The sequence below is a fragment of the Octopus bimaculoides genome, chromosome 1, assembly GCF_046866305.1.
Source record: "Octopus bimaculoides isolate indiv1 chromosome 1, ASM4686630v1, whole genome shotgun sequence".
Taxonomy (NCBI): Eukaryota; Metazoa; Mollusca; class Cephalopoda; order Octopoda; family Octopodidae; genus Octopus; species Octopus bimaculoides.
The window spans coordinates 154,852,550-154,876,634 of NC_142928.1; the positions used below are offsets into that span (position 1 = coordinate 154,852,550).

The following is a 24,085-nucleotide window of genomic DNA, read 5'->3' on the forward strand; positions in this document are numbered from 1 at the left end:
ACAACTTGGCACCAGTGATATTGCAATTCATTTCTACAGCTGAGTGAACTGGAGCAACATGAAATAAAGCATCTTGCTTAAGACACAACACACAGCCTGGTCCAGGAAGCGAACTCACTACCTCATAATCAAGCCCAATGCTCTAACCACTGAGTCATGCGTCTTGGATACTTTTGATATATTTAAAAGTCAAACAAAAAACTTGATTTTCTTTAATAGAATAGACAGAAGATGACAGCTGATAAATATCTGTCAGACATTATTGACAATTGGCTTTCTTATTAAGTTCAGTTAATATTATACTACTCGCTTAAGATTCCTTAACTGCTTACAAGGGACACAAGATGGCAAATCTTTACCAATATCCTTTCTACAATTTAAATATCGAAGATAGAGTGATAATAAAGAAAATGTATAAATTTGTACTTATTTTGTGTGTATGTATGTGTGAGTGCCTGTATGTATTTGTGCATATCATTACTACTGTTTTAACATCCACTTTTCCATGCCTGCATGGATTGGACAGAATTTGTTGATGCAAATTTTCTATGATCAGATGCCTGTCCTGTTGCCAGCCCTCACCTATTTCCATGGGAGATTCAAAATGAAGCATACCACTTGTATGACAATGACAGTCCTTTACAATTATCACACAATATCAAGACAAGGAGACACTAACACACACAAACACACATAACCGACTTCTTTTCAGTTTTCTTCTACCAGATCAACTCACAAGGCTCAGGGTCATAGCAGAAAACACATGCCCAAGTTGCCATGCTGGAGGATTGAACCTTAAACCATGGATTGGGAAGTGAACTTCTTAACCACACAGCCACAGCTGTATATACACATATAAATATATATATCACATCACAGTATTGACCATACCATCAGATACTGCTATACACTGCTGATCACAATGCGCTTCCAATTCTGTCTTGATTGCATCATTCTTTTCCATCTTGACCCAAAGTTTTGAACCAAACCATCTTCCCATTGTCGCGGAGGCCTTCCAAGTGACCTTTTCCAATTTCTTAAATACCACTTGGCAACTGCATGAGTCCACATGTCTGTGAACCTTGCAACATGTCCAGCCCAGCAGAATTTGTGCTTTCAATGCTCTGTGATCACATCATTCGTCCCTCTCCATTCTCAAATTAACTCATTTCAAATGTGCTCTCTTAATGATATTATATATGATATATATTTATATGTATCTGCCAATGTATATTCTTTCTTTAGTTTTTTAGTTTGTTTTGGCCATCACAGCTCAAAACAATGCTGAAGCATCATCTTTTTTTTAATATAAATCTTCTATTCTTATATCCATAGATTTATGCTTGGCCACTTTTAGAAAGTTTGTTCACTGAAGTTTTAACCAAGAATGAATGGTTACGTCTTTGGGATCATGTTTTCAGCAACCATCCTGCATTTTTGTTAATGGTTGTCGTAGCTTATGTCATCGGTGCTAGAGCTGCTTTGCTGAAGTGTGTCGAACTTGATGACTTCAAGGTAAATATTTAATGTATATTTTCACCATGCCACAATTGGAATAATAAACTAATGGTATTTTATATGTTTGCATGGAAGCACATGGCTTAGCGGTTAGGGTGTTGGGCTCCTGATTGTTAGATTATGGTTTCAATTCCTGGACCAGATGATGCATTATGTTCTTGAGCATAACACTTCATTTCACACTGTGCCAGTCTACTCAGCTGGTAAAAATTGAATAATCCTGCAATGGACTGGTATCCTATCCAGGGAGGAATGTATACACCAGAGAAGCAAGGAAACCTTACAGAGTAATGTGGACTAGCCATTTTGTATGTTTGTGTTTATAATGAACTGATATCCTGTATGTTTGTGTGCATGGTGAACTGATATCCTGTTGATACCTTCATATGAAGTTCTATTTTAGTTTTTCTTCAGCCAACAAAATGCTGTCAACATTGGAAATGTGATTAAAGAAACTTATCGTTTAATATCATCAACACCTGATGAGGTTAACCCATTGAAGTTAATGAATGATTTTGTTCCTTTGACAAAAGGTCAATATCCTGTGTTTAATAAGTACCCCAAGTTTATTGTTGATTATCAGGTGAGTTATAATACTTGTATCTTATGAAATTTTCCTTTTAATTTAAGCACATTATAAAAATTAAAGTAAATTTGCATATAAATTGAGCCTTTGATTATTAAACTTGAATTCACTTGTCAAAAACTTCAGTGTATAGGTGCAGGCTTGGCTGTGTGGTAAGAAACTCACTTCTCAACCACATGGTTCCAGGTTCAGTCCCACCACAAGGAACCTTGGACAAGTGTCTTCAACTATAGCCTCAGGCCAACTGAAGCTTTGTGAATGGATTTGGTAAGCAGAAACTGAAAGAAGCCCATTATATATATATGGGAGAGGGTGCTTTGTGTCTGTCTTTGTCCCCTACCGCTGCTTGATAACTGGTGTTGGTGTATTCATATCCCCATAACTTAGCTATTTGACTAAAGAGACCAATAGAATAAGTACCAGGTTTAAAAAAAAAACACAAAGTACTGGGATCGATTCATTCAGCTAAAAATTCTTCCAGACAGTGCCCTTGCATGGTTACAGTCCTATGATTGAAAGAAGTAAAAGATAAATTTCAATCTTCAGCTGATCTAATATATTCTTTTCTACTCTAGGCACAAGGCCCAAAGTATTTAGGGAAGGTGCCAGTTGATTAGATCAACCCCAGTATGTACCTGGTACTTAATTTATCGACCCCAAAAGGATCAAAGGCAAAGTCGACCTCAGCGGAATTTGAACTCAGAATATAAAGACAGACAAAATACTGCCAAGCATTTCACCTGGTGTGCTAACGTTTCTGCCAGCTCGCTCCCTTGCTGATCTAATATGTTGAATACTAATATGGCAACCTTTTTCATGGCCATAACTCTAATGAAATACATTTCCTATGTTTCAAGTAATTTCTGGAAATTATTAGGAATTTGGAGATGTTTTGTAAAATAACTAACTTTTTTGTTTATTAATGTATTAAGCTGGCGTTTGAAATATAACATTCAATTACTTGTGTAAAATGATGATGTAGAGTTTAATTTAAATATTGAATGGTTTAAAACAGGGATGTTTGTATCAAAGAATAAGCAATAGTCTTGAGTTAGCTGGTAGTAAAAATTTTTAATAAAACTTTTACTTAAGATGAAAACCGTGTTAAAGGATTAAACAAAGTTTATATCATTATTAAAGCTATTAAAATTTTTCTTAAGTCAAACATTAAAGCTTTCTGTGACCATATTTCTCATGAAATACAATTATTAAATAATTTGTTACATTCATTCAATAAATAAGAACTTGGAGTAGGTCAATAAAAAAAAAGACATTTTTAAGCTGGTTTTTGTGATAAAACTTAAATGATTTATGTATAAAATTATGGTAGAAGGATTGTGACAGAAAAGATATCTGAATTTAAACAACTGCCATAAGTATTGTATAGCCTAGTGGTTCCCAAAGTGGGTGGTATTGATCTCCTGGGGGCAGTGGAAAGTTCCAAGGGGGCATTGGAGAAAAGTGGGGCAATAATGGGGAAGCGATTTATGTAAAAATTGGGGTGATAATGGGGTAGCGATTCATGTAAAAACAACAAAACAATGGGCTCATTTGATTAAGTTTTATTTGTGAAATACAGTTGCTTTGAATTTGCTTCAGAAAGAGGTCTATGCTTGTGATGGTTAGTTGGGGTGTGGGTGCTAGAAATGTGATCTGAGTGTCAAGGGGGTAGTATCCCAAAAAAGTTTGAGGACCACTAGTCTAGCCCATACCAGCAAGGAAAAACGGGACATGAAATGGTGATGATTCATATTTTTCCCCTCATTTAGCTGCAAATACTTTCATAGAGAAATTAATTTGCAAATGTATTTTAGTTAAGATTTTTGCTAAAATAATAGACACAATAGTTGGATGTTTAATGTGCTGGGCCCAAAGATCATGAATTTAACCCTTTAGCATTCAGGTTACTCTGTCAAATGTATTGTTTATTTATTCACATCATTTTGAACTAATCATGCATTTTCTTGAAGCTTCAAGATTTCAATGGCATGTTTGTATATTTTTAGAGTAGCATTGTAGGGTAAGTGTGAGAGGCTGGATCTAGTTAGTTTTAACATAAAACAGGTAGAATATTTAGGCCAGATATGACCAGATTAAATGCTAAATGGTTGAACTGTTGCCTAATAGAGTTTCTCTTATTTTTTCAGTCATATACGAGTTGTCTTTGATACAGAAATTACCCAGCTGTAAAATCCTTGTTTATTCTGGAATAGAAAAAAATATCATTGTAGAATGATCAAATTTTAAAATATCTTTACATTAATTTTCCATTTGGATAAATTTATTGACCTTTTTTTAATGAATTTATTTATTGCCTTCCAGAAAAAAGAACGTGAAAAAATACAGCAACAAGAATTAGAGTATTTACGACAAAGGTTAGATGTTTTACTAAATCCCTTACATTCAGGACCAAACTCTTTTTGCATGTGTAGTGTTAGTATTGGTTGATTATTGTCCCCTCTTCCATGTCTTTTTGATTTGCATTTGTTTTGATGATGATTGACAGAACATGATGATTGACATAACATATCTTATTAACTGTAGGATTTAATGTAGCATTGTTTCATCATTATGTCTCTCAAAGTTAATAATCTCTGGGATCCCTGCTGCTCACAAGAATACTGTAACCATTAGGGTTTTACACCCTCATCCACTCCTCAAATACAAGCAGCGCTAAGAAGATTCATTCAGGATTCTCAGCCAATTGTCTCTTGTTTGAATAAGACTAGGAGATAGCCATCACCAGTATTTGACTGGAACTTCATTTAGAATTGTAAAAATAGAGAAAGAAAAGTTATGTCCAGCCCATTCCAGCATGGAGCATGGACATTAAATAACAATAATGATGATGATGATTTCTAGTTGAATTTTCTCAAACATGACAGAAATGTTAACGTTTATATGTTGTAATTCACTGAACATCTAAAATTTCTGAGATTTGGGAATTTAGCTGTTAGTTGATCAAATCACTTAGAGCAAGCATGATTGATCAGAACCATTTTTTGCTTCTTAAAAAAACTTGCAATTAAAGTTTTTCTCTCTGATGCAGGACAAATATTCAAAATGTTGAAATTTTCACTCTTCATAAATGAGCCATCAAAAGCACAAGTATGCAAATTAAGCTATCCACTATGGTGCTAGCCTAATTTGCAATTACTTTATATTAGTTGAATATTCTGTACTGTTGACTGGAGAGGGAAACTGGGTGCATCTCTGGGGAGCAGTCAACGGACCATGAAATGGTCCATCAGGAGACTCACATCCCTTTTTTTCTGCATATCAAAAGCATAGATAGAATCTGTTTACATACTTATTATAAAGCTGGCTTTATAATACTTAAATTTAACTCATTTTAATTGTCTTTTTTATTTACAAACTTTTAATATATTACTATTGTATGTCAGGAGAAAGAAGCTATTTAATAAATTACTAGTTCTATTAAAATTGTAGTTACATCTGTTCTTTTGCTTTATATTTGTTGATATCAGTCTAACTATGCTGGAATAGTTATTTTATCTATGTATTTTGTCTATATGTTCATAGATAATCAGATGCAAGTTTCAAATATCTCAAGCATGCTTGAAACAGTTGGTAAAATTATTTTTAAATAGGTGTTCTAGACCAAGATTGTTTAAGTTTTTGTCTACTCACCAAGCATATAGTCATATAATCTTTCTCTGAATGCAAATCATACATAGCTAAATATGGAACAATTTTTTTTTTTTTTTTTTTAATTGAAAATGATATTTACTAACTTATTCAGACAACTGTCTCTGGAACTCCATAAAGCAACACTACATAGACAACAAGAAGAAGAAGCTTGGTTCCGACAACAAAAACTGTTATTGGAGGCTGAAGATAAACGACGGAAAATCATGAAAGAGGAAGAGGGAAAACTTGCAGAACGACGAAGGCAGTAAGTTTTATGTCCAGTTACTGTAAATTCATAATGTCAGAAGTTGTTGTTTAACCCCAAGTAAACCATGTCTGAGGAGAGGAGATCTATGATCAAAGGCATTCCAGTTGTAACTACTCCATCTGTTGATTATGTCTAGAATTACACTCTCCAATGTGATGGTGCTGTTTCTTGTTGGAGGAGAGACTACTTAGAGTCACTGTCATTAGCTTAGGCAACTATGTATTTGGTGAAAACAGTAAAATATCAGACAAGAAAGTTTTTAATTTGCTGTCATATTTCTACAGTTAAACTCTATTAAGGTAACTTTATCTTTTATTCTTCCTCCATAAATAAAATACATTTTAGTTTAGTATTAAGATTAGTTCCATTATTGGGCCTTAGGAAAAGAAATCATTATTTTACTGCAAGGAAAATAGCATTTCTGTCCATTGATGTGGGTTCAACCTGTTTTCGTATTCATGCATGTTGACGTGATCAAGATGTTTTCCTAACTTGCAATTCATTCTTCTAAACACTTGTTGTACTTGGTTTGTCTGACACATCACTTCTTGAGTGTTCATAAACATTTTAGCAGAATGTTGATAATAATGAAGTTTTACTTAGCTAATTTATAAATTATTGTGTTGATTATTTTTAGAAACTCATTCAGTTATTTAAAGACGATTCTTGCTTCTTTAGTGTTTCCATTTTATTCATATGAAGTACAACTGAAGTGATAATATTTATATTATATTTTGATTACTTATATAATGGATATAAAACTTAGAGAAAATCTCATTGCAATTTATAAGGTTACAGACAATGAATAAAGAAGCAAAAGTTAAACAACTGAACCTTCTGGATGATGTCCGACACAAATTCCTCAGTTTACTTCGGAAACAGCATGAAATTGAACTCCATCGCTTGAACGATCAGGTTTCTAGTCAGGTTGGTATCTGCTAAATGTCTTCACTTATCCTCATTACTACCTTTATCATTTTCATGGCCAGATTTTCAATATCTCATGAGTTCTGCAATGCAGTAACTCTTTATGCAATTTAATTTTATGTCATCTCATCCCACTGTTCTGAAATTTAACATACCTTTATTCTTTTATGAATTTTCACAACAACAAAAACTAGTACTGTCTACTAGGTACTTATGATACATCTTCACCCAGCATAATCACTTTGGGGATGCTTGTCCATGATGATGCCATATAAAAAGCACTAGTGATGGATCTACATAGAAAGTACTGATGATGGTGCCTTGTAAAAAGCACTGGTGCCACATAAAAAGCACCCAGTACCACTCTGTATAGTGGTTAGCATTAGGAAGGGCATCCAGCTGTAGAAACTAAGCTAAAACAGATTATGGAACCTGATGCTGGTTTCTAGCCTTGTCAGCTACTGTCAAACTATCCAACCCATGCCAGCATGGAAAATGGATGTTAAATCATGATGATCATGATGATGATGACGATTATATCTTTACCAACAGAGTTTTCTCTGTTGCAATCATTTTGATGCTCATTTAGTCTTCTCGACTCACTTCTGTTGAGCTTTTCTCACCTGTTATGATTATACCTCTAACAAACCGTGTTCAGCTTGTAACTTTTAAATAACTGCATATAATCCCTAGGCAACCTTTTTCAGGCAGCAGGCTGCAAGAGACAGGACTCATCATCAAGCAGGCTGCACTACTAAAAAAATTTATGGTAATTTTTCATTGGCATGCCATTCAGAAAATCTCATGGGTTGCAGTTTGCCTATGACTGACTTATATTCACTGTTTCTGTTCCTTTGACATACAATATCACATTGCTTGTACAATGGTGATACTTTTTCAACTATGACATGTTGTCAAGATAAGGGCACACATACACACACATGCACACACAGGCATGCACGCACACACATGCACACACACACACCAGACTTCTTTCAGTTTCTGTCTATCAACTCCACAAGGCTTTGGTCAACCTAGGGCTATAGTTGGAGGCATTTGCCCAATGTGCCAAACATTGTGGGACTGAACTTAAGATCACATGGTTGGGAAGCAAGCTTCTTGGTCACACAGCCATGCTTGTATTTGTGCTAAATTTAAACTTGGTCACCAATCATGCTGCTGTTGGATCTTGAGGTTTAAAATGTGCAATATCTAACTTGCATGCTTCTCTGCTGTTGAATCAGCTTTAGGTTTTTTTTAATGTGTTGAAGCCATATATCAAATAAGAGTAACCTGCAGCATAACAGAAGTGATGTAGGGAGTGCCAGTCTCAGGGAATAATCATCATTCCCAACTCATGGATCATGGACATTTTTTTATCCTTACTTCATAAACTTGTCTTCTTACTGAGTGTCATTTCATTGAGATAAATCACTTTGTGGTTTTTGTCTATTTTCAGGAGTCACAGCATGCAAGAGAATTAGAAGATGTTATATCAGAAGCTGAGATGAAAAAATTTGAAAGAGAGCTAGAGAAACGCTTGTATGAACAAGTAAGTATATTCCATACAACTAGTTTAATGAAATCAAATATAGTGAACCAGTAATCGTTTCATCGGAATCTGATTCAATTATCACTATTGCTCATACATGACATTAAAAAAGATCTAAGACAAAAATGGGAAACTGTCTCACTGACAGGATCTGAACCACAGATCACTTGCCAAATGACTGTGTACCAGCCAATCCCTTCTATCTTAAATTAATTACTTACATTCATTTTTCTCTGCTGTTTTATTTAATAGTTTGCTGTATTTTTTCCAACTGTGATATTTTTATCTCTACAAGATAATTTAGTCAGATAATTAGCATAACAGGACAGGTTAAATTTTATATATAAATATTATATTTTATATATATACTAATACATAAGGTGTGCCCAGCTCATCAATTGAATATTTGCAAGAAATAATCTCATAGCATATTATACTAACTGTCAATACATTTTTCTTCAAAATGTCACCATGGCCATCAACAACATTTTATTCTTGATTTCCATGGTGTTAGACAAATTTAAAATGTTTAGAACTATCTTAATTTTATTAAAAATCTCAATTTGTTCACCACCATCCCATCTTATTATCTTTTAATGTTTCCCCTACTTATCAATCTCAATTTAATCATCCACTGAAACAGCAACATCTACATTACCATCATCATCATCATTATCATCATCATCCCATCCACCTAAGTAATATTCTATATTTATAAACACTATTATCTTGTGTACATTATAAGAATTTTTTACTTTTTGCAAACTTAATGAAATATGAAACAAATAAGTTTAATAGTGGAACTCAAAAGTAAATAATTCTATAAGCAACATCATTCGGAATACTGGATTAAAGAACCCCTTGGGTAGCATCATCATCATCATCTTCATCGTTTTATCTGCTTTCCATGCTGGTATGGGTTGGATGATTTGACAGAAACTGGCCAGGCAGGAGACCACACCAGACTTCTTTGTCTGTTTCGACATGGTTTTTACAGCTGGATGCCCTTCCTATCACTAACCACCCAGCAGAGGGGACTGAGTGCTTTTTACATGGCACCAGCATAGGCGAGGTCAACCTTCACCTTTTTTTTTTTATCAAAGGGTCTTTTTTTCCCACAATTCTACATTCTATTATTTATAGCCTTAACTTAAAGGCAGTAAACTTGCAGAATCATTTGCATGCTGGGAAATGTTTAGTGGCATTTCGCAGTCTTCACATCCTTAGTTCAAAATCCACTGAGGTTGACTTTGCCTTTCGTCCTCTCAGGGTCAATAGAATAAGTACCAGTCAAGTACTGGGTTGATGTAATCAATTCCCCCCAAACTGCTGGCCCCTCTGCCAAAATTTGAAATTATTATTTATAAACTTTATCTACTTTGATTTTCACCATTAAAAATATTTTATTTCATATTTTGCAAATTTCTAAAAAGATAATAAAAACTTCTTAGAATGTAAACAACATTTAAGCACGGGTGTGACTGTGTGGTAAGAAGCTTGATTCCCAACCACATGGTTCTGGGTTCAGTCCCACTGCATGGTAACTTTGGCAGGTGTTTTGTACTATAGCTCCAGGCTGACCAAAGCCTTGTGAGTGAATTTGGTAGACAGAAACTGAAAGAAGCCTGTCATATATATATATATATATATATATATATATATATATGTATATATACATATATATATGTATATATTTATATGTGTCTGTGTTTGTCCCCCTGCCATTACTTGACAACTGATGCTGGTGTGTTTATATCCCCATAACTTAGCGATTCGGCAAAAGAGTCTGATAGAATAAGTACTGAGCTTACAAGGAATTTCTTCAACTAAAACCCTTTAAGGCAGTAGCCCAGCATAGCTGCAGGCAAACGACTGAAACAAGTAAAAGAATAAAAAAGAAAAGGAAATGTGAACAATATAGAAGTCTCACTGGTAAGAACAAAGCTTCTAAACATGGATGGAGATGGTAGCTCATTTGTAATGACCTCAGATATGGGTTCATGTCCCACAAGTAGCCTTTGACATTTTTTCCTATCTGAGAGGGTTTTCAACCCAATATTCGACATGCTATTATTTATTGCTTTATCTGCTCTGAGATCCACCATTAAAATGTTTGTATAATATTTTTCTGATAATATTTTTTAGGAGACACTGCGAGAATATATTCAGACTTCTAATGCACTCAAGTCTGATGAAGAAATCTCTAAGAAACATGCTGAACTTGAGTCAAGAATTATGGAGTGTATGATTGAGTTATTAGGAGATAAAAGACACCAGGTAATAAGGATTTCTAATATAGGCATTAAGCCACATGTTTGGGTGGGAGAAGCATAAAGTTGATTAAAAATTGCTCCCAGTGGGTAGTATTATATACATACATACATACATACATACATACACACACACACACATACACATACGCATACACACATACCATACTTAAACATCTAATGCAATTATTGTTACAATTAATGTGGTCACAGTACGACTAAGTAGGTAACAAATGTTGTTTTTTTTTGTCTTGCAAGTACTTGGTGACCCTGTCAGTGCAGGTGCCACTTAAAAGCACCCAGTCCACACTGTAAAGCGGTTGGTGTTCGAAAGGGCATCCAGCTGTAAAAGCCTTGCCTAAACTGACCTCGTCTGTGCTTGTGCCATGTAAAAAGCACATAAAAGGTCTACTCTGCTGAGAGGAGATAGGTGGTTAAAGTTGGTAAAAGAGAGAGATGTTGAAAATGATGTGTCTTGGTATATCTTCAAGTTAAAGGTAGATGAATATGAGTGAAATGGTTCTGAGGATTGGATAGGGTGAATGGATAGGTAAGTTTGTGAGAGTGGGAAATGGAAGGGAAGAAGGCAGTGTAGTGAGTGAACACAGGTGGAGGACAGGGTGTAGATATAATTAAAACTATGACTTTAATACATGGTCTCTACACATTGGCTTTTGGGTGTAATTTTCATTTTTGTCCATGAAATAATGTACAGAGTCAAATTAAGTTGCAATACTATATTCAAAAAACATTTATTTATAAACCAAATATTGTTATTATTTTTTCCTCATATTTTAGGAGATTGTATCTGAGAAAGTACGTAAGGATATTCTTCGTAATTCTTCTAAACTTATCCCAGCAGATATTGAGAAATGTGATATTGAAACAGAAAAAGAAAATCAGCCAGGTAATTTTATTCAAGTAAAATGACCTACTAGCTTGTTATGAATGAATGTTTGATTATCCTTTTTAAATTTTTTAAGTTAAAGAATTAAAATATTAAATGATTGATTAAATGTTCCAATCACAACACTATCTAAATGTTTTTAATCAAGACATCAAGGCTTCTGCATGGTCACCTGATTTGCTAGAAACAGTAGCCAAATATCTCATATTACAACCTAAATGAAGGGAAGGATGCATTGGACAATGTAATTTTAGATAACTATATTCCATAAAAAAATTAATAAAAGGTAAAAAACACAGGCTGGTGACATATATTTGCTCAATCAGGATTGACTTTTGTGCTCAACCAATTCCTATAAATTTCTGAAGCTCACTACATTTAGCTGGCATTAATTAAAAATCTGTAATGACCCAGAACAAATACCACAAGGCATCTTGTCTAACACTCTGATGTTTCTCTTATCCATGTGATTGCCTTAATCTATCACCTAATTAAACACAAACACTTGGTCATTAAGGTGCCATTAGCAGAGTTCAATGCTGTTGCAATTATTCCAGCCTTGCCTCTAGTATGAAGATAACTTCACTTCCATCCTCCCACTCATCTCAGAGGCCCTAAAAAGTGGATGTCATGGCTGCTCTTGTCCCTCCAATTTAAAACAACAAAGAAAAAAGCATGTTTGATCTGTGATCTTTCCTTAAACATTTTCCATACAACTAATCCATCTAACTTCACAATTTGAACAATTGAATTGTTGTTTGCTATTATTGTCTCTGCAGATAATACCTATGACATAGACAAGGACAAAGGTCTTGATGAATCATTGGATATAACTCCAAACTGTAAGCATAATAATCATTTCTTATTAACTTATAAATCTCAGTTAATGTTCAGAAAAATTTTAATAGTCTTGGTCCCAAGCCCATGCTGGATTATCAATTTTGCCAAATTAAAAATGGTCATGCAATAGTAATTCAGAGTAAATTCTCAGAAGATGACTAGTAACTGTAGTTAAAAACTGTGTGTACGCTCGGCAAGTGTGTGCGTGCGTGCGTGCGTGCATGTGTGTTTGTGTCTGTTTATGGAAATGCATGTGGCGAGTTGCTTCCCTTTATCTAGCAACCATAACTTTGCACAAAGTAACAGACTGTTAACAACGTAAATATCGCTGAGGCCTCTGAAGACTGCACCTCGGCTTAGCCACAGCCCAATGATGAAATCAGTAAAAGAATGTATTGAGTTTTCTTTCTAATTAGACAAAAGAGAAAGAAAAGTAACTAATCATCCCAATATTTGTATGCTCATTGCTATTAAACATTTGTTGTTTTGAAACTAAACAAAAGGTTGCATTTATGTCAAATAACTAAATAAATAAATAAAAAAACCCTCGAAGTCATTTGCTGTTGGTTGATGGTACCTGTAAAAGAAGTGGTTAGGTTACCTCTTTGGATAATGCCTAGTCAGTGATATACTGCAAGCCATTGTCTCTTCAACTCTATTGATTCTTTCAGTGCACTACCTTTTTGTATTTCCTTTTAGTATGCTTTTGGCATTTAATTCACCCCATTCTCATCTGTATAATAAGGAATAGATAAACGCACAGTGTTTCACTATTAATTCAAACTCATCATGATGGTAGTGAAACCTCTCAGATTATAAAATATATATTAGCGACAGAGGCAGTGTTAATACTCAGAGGTAATGTTTATCCCCACTTATATATATATTCTAGCAGAACATCCACATTTAAGTGAGGTTAAATATTCTTTTCTACTCTAGTCACAGAATACTCTAGAAATTTTGGGGGAGATGGCCAATTGATTAGACCAACCCCAGTATGCAACTGGTACTTAATTTATTAACCCTGAAAAGATGAAAGGCAAAGTCGACCTCAGCGGAATTTGAACTCAGAACGTAAAGACAAACGTAATACGCTAAGCATTTCGCTCGGTGTGCTAACATTTCTTTCCAGCTCACCACCTTAGCAAGGATAACTATTACCTCTCAGATTGCATAAGTTAAAAGCTGGAATCCAATGAGAGTTGTGGTGGTTTGCAGCAGTAAAAATTGCATTTAAATGGTTAAACTTGCTCTGAATTCAATAAATTTTAACATGCCATAGGCACAAATGTGACTATGTGGTTAACAAGGTTGCTTCTCTACCTCATGGTTCAGGGTTCAGTCCCACAGCATGGCACCTTGGCAAGTATCTTCTATTCTTCTATGTATAGCCTTGGATTTAATACCTTAGATTTGGTAAACGAGAACTGAATGAAGTCCATCATGTGTGTGTATCCTTGATTTGACATTGTATGACAATAATAAAATGATTGTCATTGTCATACAAGCAGTGTCATTCATTTCCATTATTCTGCAAGAACATGTCTAGCCATGGGAAATATCACCTTACCTGGAAACAAGTGAGGGTTGGTGACAGGAAGGGCATCCAGCCTAGGAATTCTGCCTCAATAAACTCTGACTCATGCAAGCATGGAAAAGTGGACGTTAAAATGATAATGATAACAATGATGATGATAGTGATGATACATTGTTTATGAAATTTTATAAATTATTTGATTTGTATATCGTGGTAATTTTGGTTTATGTTGAATGTACTTTCAGTTTGCTTCAGCAAAGAAAGACACCGAATACAGACTGAAACAAAGTTTATGAATGAAATTCGTCAGCTGCGACAACGTTTGGCCAGAGAGAGTTACCAACAGAAACCACCATCATAACATCAACACGTTACTAAGATATTCTGACAAGCTTTTCTCTCAGATACTTCTTGAGGAATAATGGGTTTACGAATGCAAGTTTGTGCTTGAGCATCATTGTATATGACAGAACCAACTGCTCATTTGTGTAGTTTAGGTTGCTGCCATTGTCATTAAGTAGCTTCAAATAAGTCTGCTTGAACAGTGTGGATACTTAGATGTAAATAATAGAGATTGTTTGCTGGAGAGCTCTGCATCATACATGCTGTCATTAGTGTTACTGAGTTTATATACATACATACTTACATACATATATATATATGTATATTTGTGTGTGTGTTAACATTCACACTCACTGCTGGAAATTTATTACCTGTGAAAAGTTTTTTACATACATAAGTTAAAAGCTGGAATTCAATGAGAGCAGTGGTGGTTTGCAGCAGTAAAAATTGCCTTTATTGGCAATGTTTAAAGTTTCTGAGGTTTGTACACCATTGGCAAAGGAACTCTAGATGTTTGGGACAAAGTCCTTTTTTAAGAAGAGAGAAAAAGATTATACTTTTTTCTCTTTGTCTGTAGTCCATGCAAGTTTGGACATTGTGTACACAAAGGACAAAACAGCCTTTTCTCTCTTTCCCCAAAGAACGTTGTAGGAAACACTGGATATTCTTCACCCCAGTGGCATTTGAACTTCAAGTGTTGCATCCCATCAAAAAGGGCACCAAAGAATAATAGATCGAAGAGGAGGAGGAGGACAATGGCATAAATATATTTTAATTTTTAACTACATATTTTATCTGTTTTACTTATGAATTGGCTTTGTATATGCTTATATTTATTTATATTGAGTATTACATAATAAACACATGAAATAATAATACGTACCTGATTTTTAATTATAAGTTAGGGTTGTAATATATAACTAAATACTTTTTATTTTAGCTCATCAAAAATGAATTAAATCTACATCTTCTAACATAGTTTCTTTTTCTAATAAATTTCTTTAAATGATTTTATGATAATATGTTCGTTTCTGTTAAAATTTTTCTTTAAATTTTCAAGTGTTGACTTGTTTGTATCCAGTGTCCCCTGTCTGAATCTTGTGCCAGTGGCACATAAAAAGCACCATTCGAATGTAGCCGATGCCAGTACCCACTGATTGGCTCGCATGCCGGTGACACATAAAAAGCACCCACTACACTCTCGGAGTGGTTGACGTTAGGAAGGGCATCCAGCTATAGAAACATTGCCAGATCAGATTGGAGCCTGGTGCAGCCACTAGCTCTCCAAACCTCAGTCAAACTACCCAACCCATGCCAGTATGGAAAACAGACGTTAAACAATGATGATGATGATGATGATGATGGGGCCTTTTGACCTTGTGCCCTCCCTTCAAGAAATTCCTGGGACTGCACCTGGAAATATGCCCTGTGCATTATATGACATGCAGAACAGGCAAAGGGTCAAACAACTAATGGACCCCACTGCCTTCTTGTTATCTGCTGCTCCTTTGTGAGCTCACAACTGCCTGAAGTTGATACTACTACTCAAGTTAAGAACCACTGCTACAAATGAACAGAACAAACGAGTGAGCATGCCTTTCTATGTGGAACCTCATCATACAGAACAAGTCTTAAATTGTAGGCAATGATTTTTAGTAAAGAATGAAAAGTTGGATTAGGGTGTAAATATTTAACCTTTGACAGATCTCACAATTTTCCATAATTTTCTTTGAGATCTCGCAATCATAACAACAAAACCTGCTACCAATCACTGGCCTTCCTCATCAACTTTAGAATGTACTTCAGCTCTAATTAGATGTTGACTCTCTACAAAGCTCAAGTATGACCAACAATGTAGTACTGTTTTCAGGTTGCTACTCTACACATTTCCTGGATCACTTCAAAAGGAGACAGGTTATTTGACTGCATCTCACTCACTCTCCATCACTCTACAACCACTAATCCACAGATATTCTCTGTGTGTTCATTTCCATTTCACTTCAAGTATATCATTCATACTTTAATAAAAGTAGTAATGTCGCACACTAATTTATTTTGGTATATACGTATGTATCATCAGTAGTTCATATATCTGAAAAAGAAGCACACTCTAAAACAGAACAGTAATATATTTAGAAGGTTGTTTGTTATGGCCAGTTAGAGAGTGACTATTGGTTTCAGACCTTTAAAATACTTATCTGTATAGGAAGCTTGTCAGACTCAAATGGTCAGAGGCACATGACCTTTCTACAACTGGAGGGAGAAAAACGTCATGGTCAGTTAGTTTTGTAAACAAAAGATATCCAGAACAATACCCTTCTGGTAAGCTTTCGGGTAGGTGGGGTTATCCCCCTTACATTGGTTCCAGTCATGTCTAAGGATTTTTAAAGCTAGTGGTGTGTTCCTATTCAGCAAATGGGGAATTCCAAGTTTGCAACAGGAAACACCTCTGATTAGGGCATTGATTAAACACTTCTTTTCTAGAGCTTAAAAAGGTCTCCAGATCAAGTGAGTTTTTCAGGATCCTTGCTCTCTTGGCCAAGCAAAGCTTACATCATTTGCTCCTGTTGAGGTATGACCCTGGATGTTCTAAGAGCTTCCATTTAATTATGTGTGGCATATCCTCCTATTTTAAACACCACACATAGTTGGCTAGGGATGTGATATTGTGCATCTCCAGTATCCTAAATGAGGACCTGTAGTTACTCAGGTGCTGCTTAAAGGGGCCACCTATGGAACTGCCATGTTTCCATGTCTGTGCACTTGCACTAGTGGTGTTATAGCTGCTGTTGTTGCTATTGTTAACTCTGCTGCTGGGCCTGATGCAGGTGCTGCTGTTGCTCCAGTCACAAGTGTTGTTGCTACTTCTGGATGTGATCCTGGTGCTGTAGTTGCAACTGGTGTAGCTGACACTGCTGGCTGCATTGCTATTGGTGTAGCCATTGGTGTTGCTGCCATAGCTGGCTCTGCCACTTGATGCATTACTGGTGTGGCTGCTGCTGCTGCCACTGACATTGCTGTTGTTGTTGGCAGATGTGTCACTGATGCTGTTGCTGTCACTGTGGTTGCCAGAGCCGGTCACCACCTCATTCTCATACACTACCCTCTCAACAGGCAGTGTATGAGCTTGACTTGCTGACCACTTGTCAACACACTCCAACACGCCTATACTGTCTTCTCATCCCGTCTTTTCTACCACAGCTGCTGTGGCCTCAATTCTTCAGACCTAGCTGATGTTGAGTCACTCCCAACAAAACCTGTTTGATTCACTTATTCTTTTACTAGCTTCAGTCATTTGATTGCTGCCATGCTGGAGCCCTACCTTGGAGGGTTTTAGTTGAACAAATCGACCCCCAAGACTTATTTTTTAAGCCTAGTACTTATTCTATCCATTTCTTTTGCCGAACCGCTAACTTATGGGGACATAAACACACCGACACTGATTGTCAAGTGGTAATGGGGAGATAAATACAAGCACACACACACACACACACACACACATATATATATACGACGGGCTTCTTTTCATAACCCATATTGTGTTTCCCTTCACACAGGTGTCACAATAGCCTTGAGTACCAATCTTTTTTCCTTAGAGAATCACTTATCTGAAATTTCCCTGCTTCCCATATTTTTGCTGCAATTGTTCAAAGGAGACTAACAACCTCAGTTATGTTAGTCTTAAAGTGCTTTGTGTAGACCCTTATTCCAGACAAACTGTATATTTAAAAAATGAAATTGTAAACAAAAAAAAGATGATGATATTTAAAGTCATTAGATAGAGCCCCACACGAAAATGCCTTGTGGTATTTATTCTGAATTCTTGCATTCTGAGTTCAAACCCCTTTCAGGGTTGACCTGGGATTAAACAATGTTATAATAACATCATTTCTGCAACCAAACACATCCCATTCTCTAATTTAGAATCAATATGTATAAGAAGTATAAGATGGAAGTGTCTTTCATCCCTCTTGGATTGATAAATAAAGTACAAATACTAGTCTTCTAGAGTCAATAAAGTATTTGTCTAGAGCAGTGAACTGACAAGATCATTCAAGTGTCAGTTGGGATGACTTCCACCTTACCCTATTTAGGTGATTGTCTAAATTCATTGCCCAATTTAATACTACCAGCTGGTCCTTGGATGCCCCAGAGTTCCCTCAGTCGCAAACAAGTAAGCCAAGCTGCAGGCTTGAAGTTACCTTTCTCCCTCTCGTGGGACTAGTAAAGGGCTATGGTCACTATCCTTCCTGCTCGACTAAACATTAAAAATAAAAGGTCAATAGTGATTGAGCAGACTTATGACTAAAGGTCATCTATCTGTTGCTGTCCCATGTTTTTAGATGCATCTAAGTCTACATTATATAATATTTCTTACTCTTATTAAGATGCTCGAGGTTTGATGTAAGGAAAACTAGGCAGCTGTTTCTTGCAAGTTAAGTGACCATATTGAATCACGACTATTGGCTTGTAATAAGTCCATGATGATACAGCTGCTGTCAAAGTATGAGAAGAAATGGTGAAACCAAGCAGATGCTTTTGCTTTGTTCGTTTTCTTTCTTTGTCTTTTTGTTGTTTTTTTTTGTTTTGTTTTTTAAGATCCTAATCTATCTGATATCATTTTTGTACTTGTCACAAATTAACACCGAGGAAATCAGTGTTAACACAATGTGAAAAAAAAATTTGACATTTATATCTTGGGCCAGTTAATGTAATGACTCACCAGATTCCCTCAGCAATTGCAACATTAATGTCACACACACACACACACCACAATACAACACACAACAGAGCTGTCTCTCATTACATTATTGGCAAATGTATCCTTCTATCCTTAGTTGGAAATGCTGCATTTTCTACTTTTTTTTCCACTAAGGCTCTGAAATAAAGTCTATCACATATTTTTTTTTTTTATATTTCAATAGCTGCAAGTTTAACTCTAAAAAAATATATATGAAATAATTACGTTGAAAATAATCTAAGTATACTTTATAAAAAAATTTCAAAATAATACAAAGTTGTATCAATAATAATTTCTGATGTGAAAAATATGTCTGGCCTTGAAAAATATTACTTCACTTGGAAACAGGTGAGGGTTGGTGTCAGGAAGGGCATCCAGCTGTAGAAAATCAGCCTCAGCAAATTCTGCCTGAACCTTGCAAAGATGGTGAGGTGAATGTTAAGTGGTAGTTGTGGTAGTGGTGGTGGCAGTTGCAATGATGGACACAAGGCCACAAATTTGGGGATGGAATTAGTTGATTAAATTGATTCTAGTACTTGACTGTTACGTTATTTATCAGCCTCATGAGGATGAAAGATAAAGTTGAACATGTCAAGATTTGAACTCAAACTGTTACTGAATAGTGTGGATTTAACATTCTCTGTCACTTCCATCTTATACTTCTTATACATATTGATGCTAAATTAGAGAATAGGATGTGTTTGGTTGCAGAAATGATATTATTATAATATTGTTTAACCCCAGGTCAACCCTGAACAGACTTATAATGAAAAACATTCTACCTGCAACCTTTACATTTTTTTCAGATACAGTTATTTCCCTTATTATCCAATGTGTCCTCCTCTTTTAAAAATTATAGTAGGGTATGATTTGAGAGAGAGAGAGAGAGAGAGATGAAAAGGCACTCTCATTGGCTTACAGGAATGGATGATCTCTGAACCAAATTTTTAGTGGTGTAGTGTGGCTCCTACTAGTTTCAAATCATCTTGCTCAGATCCCCAATGTAGAACCACAGCCTAACTAGTTTACCATAAAAGATAAATGCCAGCTATGAGAAATTAACTATGTCACCATAAAAGGCATTAATGCCTATGTGAACATGGTTTGGTCAGTCAGATCAGCTGGTGTGCAGTCAAATAAGTGATAGACTTGAAATTAAGTTTTGTGAATTCCTTCACTATAGTTTTACTGAAGATTCTAGAAGCTTGACTCAATGTTATAAAAAACTGGGATACTGAACTTCCAAATTGAACGGTCTCTGGTGCTACACAGAACTATATCAATTAGTTTTGTGATAAGGTGTTCTCACTCCTACTTATTTGGTCTTTAATAACCAAAGATGATTTTCATATAATTAAAATATTTTATGCAATGAAGTCTTTTAACTATAACGTTTACCATCTCATGTATGCCATTTTATTCAAATTACTGTTGTACATATGTAAATGCAAATGTTCTGAGTAATACAGAATATGGAAATGTATTTTATGATTAATGAGATCATTTTCATCTTTACTGCAACCTACTTAATATCGTGTACTATCAACAATGAGTAAATGACCAGCTCCACTAAATGATGACCAACTTAAATGATATTTAATTATATCCCTTCACATCACAAACTAAAATTCCACTGTTGGTGAATGGAAACTATCTTTTTATCCTTTCAATGTCAATCTAGTAACAGTCAATATAGTAACTAAGCTCAATTTGACTGTTTGCTTAAAATGTATGACCTAATGTTGTGGTTCTCAAACTAAAAAATACCAGTCCCACCACCTATTGGCCAACCAAAATATCAATGACATTTTTTTTACCTCTTCCTTTTTTATAGAAGACAAAATGGTGCTTGCAACCGTATAATTCTTCTTTCAAGCCTCTATTGTTTCTACAAGTAATAACAGTTTTAAACCATCTCAATTTTATTAAACATGGCAAGTTGTTCACCCTTTTTTAAAATCCTCAGGGCACTCCTGGCCACAGAGAGTATTAGGCCTTCTCCTATAATAAATACTTGCTTAATGTCAATGCAAGAAATATTTTTTTATTATTATGAGGACTATTATGATTGGCAGAAAGGACATAGGATTAGTAAATTAGTGAGAACATCTGGTGCTTGCCAGCTCTTAACATTCTGACTTCAAACTCTGCTGCTGTCAGTTTTGTCTTTCATCCTTCTTGGATTGATAAATAAAGTACAAATCAAGTAGTAAGGTGAATGGTATTATGTAACCCCTACCCAACATCAAAAGTTCTATCAAAAGCCCTATCAAAAGTCCTGCCCAAAATCCTATCAAAAACAACATGATGATTGACTTGGAAAACTGTTAGAAAACATTATAATACCAGAGTATTAGTAATGCCTAGGGACAATTATTTCTGGCCAACAATACCAAATATAGTAATATTATTTGCCTATAGTTTTGACTTTAAGCTTAGACATTTCAAGTCTGAATTTGTAGAATGCTATCTGCTTCAGCTTTATTGTGGGCATCATCTGAGTTTTGTGGAATATCCTGCTCAGTATGTAGAAAAGGAGTAGGTAGTAACTCTATAAGATGTACCCGGTGCAAGCTATGGACACATAAGAGGTGCAGCAACATCAAAGGCAGGTTAACTAGCAAGTTAGTTTTTGTTTGTGGCAGATGTTCAGGTGCAATAAACACTGTAAACAAGCAGGAAACAACTTCTATCTCATTCCAGGGTGAAAAACTAGAGGTAGTCGATAGCTTCCGCTATCTGGGCGACCAAGTTAGTAGTGGGGGTGGGTGCGCTGAAAGTGTAGCTGCTAGAATAAGAATAGCCTGGGCAAAGTTTAGAGAGCTCTTACCCCTGCTGGCGACAAAGGGACTCTCACTCAGAGTAAAAGGCAGACTGTATGACGCATGCGTACAAACAGCCATGCTACATGGCAGTGAAACATGGGCTGTAACTGCTGAGGACATACGTAAGCTCACAAGGAATGAAGCCAGTATGCTCCGTTGGATGTGTAATGTCAATGTGAATACCCGTCAGAGTGTAAGTATCTTGAGAGAAAAGCTGAACATTAGAAGCATCAGTTGTGGTGTGCAAGAGAGACGATTGCGCTGGTTTGGACATGTGGTGAGAATGAATGAGGATAGCTGCGTGAAAAAGTGCCACTCCCTAATAGTTGAGGGAACCCATGGAAGAGGTAGGCCCAGGAAGACCTGGGCTGAGGTGGTGAGGAAAGACCTTCGTACATTGGGCCTCACCGAGACGATGACTACTGACCGAGACCTTTGGAAATGTGCTGTGCGTGAGAAGACCCGGCAAGCCAAGTAAGATCGTTGCCAGTGCCCCTGGACTGGTTCTTGTGCGGGTGGCACATGAGATGCACCATTTTGAGCGTGGCCGTTGCCAGTACCGCCTGACTGGCTCCCGTAGGATTTTCGAGCGAGATCGTTGCCAGTGCCCCTGGACTGGCTTGTGCGGGTGGCACATAAAAGACACCATTTCGAGCGTGGCCGTTTTCGTGCGGGTGACACGTAAAAGCACCCACTACACTCTCTGAGTGGTTGGCGTTAGGAAGGGCATCCAGCTGTAGAAACTCTGCCAAATTAGATTGGAGCCTGGTGTTGCCATCCGGTTTCACCAGTCCTCAGTCAAATCGTCCAACCCATGCTAGCATGGAAAGCGGACGTTAAACGATGATGATGATGATGATGATTAGTAATTGTTATAGATTGAGATGAAGTATTTACTGGTTCTGAATAATCATTGGGATGCTGTCCTAGCTATTTTAACCTTTAACAGGCTGTAGACGCATCATGTTGCTGTATGAGTTTTTTCCCCTCTCAGTGCAACACAATGTACCTGCAGCTACAGGGAAGAAAATTTGTACAATGCTATGATGTGCATCAGTGTGCTGAAAGTTAAAGCTATGCTTTCATCAAGAGAAATCTTCAGTGATCGAGGAACCTAACGTTTTCTCCTAAACATTTAAATGATGGCTGACTTGAACTATTAAATAAATACAACCAAAAGTAAAGTTCTAGCATGTTTTATTGAACAGTTTTTAATACAGGGCTGAGGGAAAACACCTCAAGGTAGCATTTTGTATTCTAAATACATATAAGAGTGAGTCTCACCTATATAGTATAGTGAGTTGAAAAACTTCAGTTAAATTATTTTTGCAATATCAGCCAATCGAAATTCTGTTTTGGATTTTAAACATCCCAAGAGGGACTTTTGTTTTCTATTTGTAAAATAAATCCCAGTTAATTGACGTTTTTCAACTCACAATATGTATATTACATGCATGAGATATTACTGTATGTGTATTTAATATTCAGGAACATTTCCTTGAACTATATTCCCTTGGCAATATTGCTGATATTCATAATCACTTCAATACATATCCTCTATTTATTTATACATACATACATGCCTACCTACCTACCTACCTCCCCATATACATACATGCTCTCTTTTTACTCTTTACTCTTTTACTTGTTTCAGTCATTTGACTGTGGCTGTGCTGGAGCACGGCCTTTACTCGAGCAAATCGACCCCAGGACTTATTCTTTGTAAGCCTAGTACTTATTCTATCGGTCTCTTTTGCTGAACCGCTAAGTTACAGGGACGTAAACACACCAGCATTGGTTGTCAAGCGATGTTGGGGGGACAAACACAGACACACAAACATATATATACATATATACAATGGGCTTCTTTCAGTTTCTGTCTACCGAATCCACTCACAAGGCTTTCGTCGGCCCAAGTCTATAGTTGAAGACACTTGCCTAAAGTGCCACGCTGTGGGACTGAACCCAGAACCATGTGGTTGGTAAGCAAGCTACTTACCACACAGCCACTCCTGTGCCTATACATATATACATACACATACATTCATTTATACAAACATACTTACCTACCTACATACACACATACATACATACATACATACATATTCACACATACATTCA

The 24,085-nt window shown here is 36.0% G+C and overlaps 1 protein-coding gene across 1 annotated transcript in view; it reads left to right on the forward strand.

Annotated features, from left to right (window-relative positions):
* The window catches only part of LOC106875832 (TBC1 domain family member 31), a 46,936-nt gene extending 31,518 nt beyond the window's left edge, over nt 1–15,418 (forward strand). The window contains exons 13-22 of the mRNA XM_014924117.3: nt 1,336–1,515; nt 1,922–2,101; nt 4,427–4,479; nt 5,868–6,020; nt 6,815–6,950; nt 8,410–8,502; nt 10,648–10,779; nt 11,571–11,679; nt 12,459–12,521; nt 14,302–15,418. Coding sequence (XP_014779603.1) covers nt 1,336–1,515; nt 1,922–2,101; nt 4,427–4,479; nt 5,868–6,020; nt 6,815–6,950; nt 8,410–8,502; nt 10,648–10,779; nt 11,571–11,679; nt 12,459–12,521; nt 14,302–14,417 — 1,215 coding nt within the window. The 3' untranslated portion in view covers nt 14,418–15,418. The remainder of the gene's footprint in view (nt 1–1,335; nt 1,516–1,921; nt 2,102–4,426; nt 4,480–5,867; nt 6,021–6,814; nt 6,951–8,409; nt 8,503–10,647; nt 10,780–11,570; nt 11,680–12,458; nt 12,522–14,301) is intronic.
* The last annotated feature ends 8,667 nt before the right edge of the window (nt 15,419–24,085 follow it).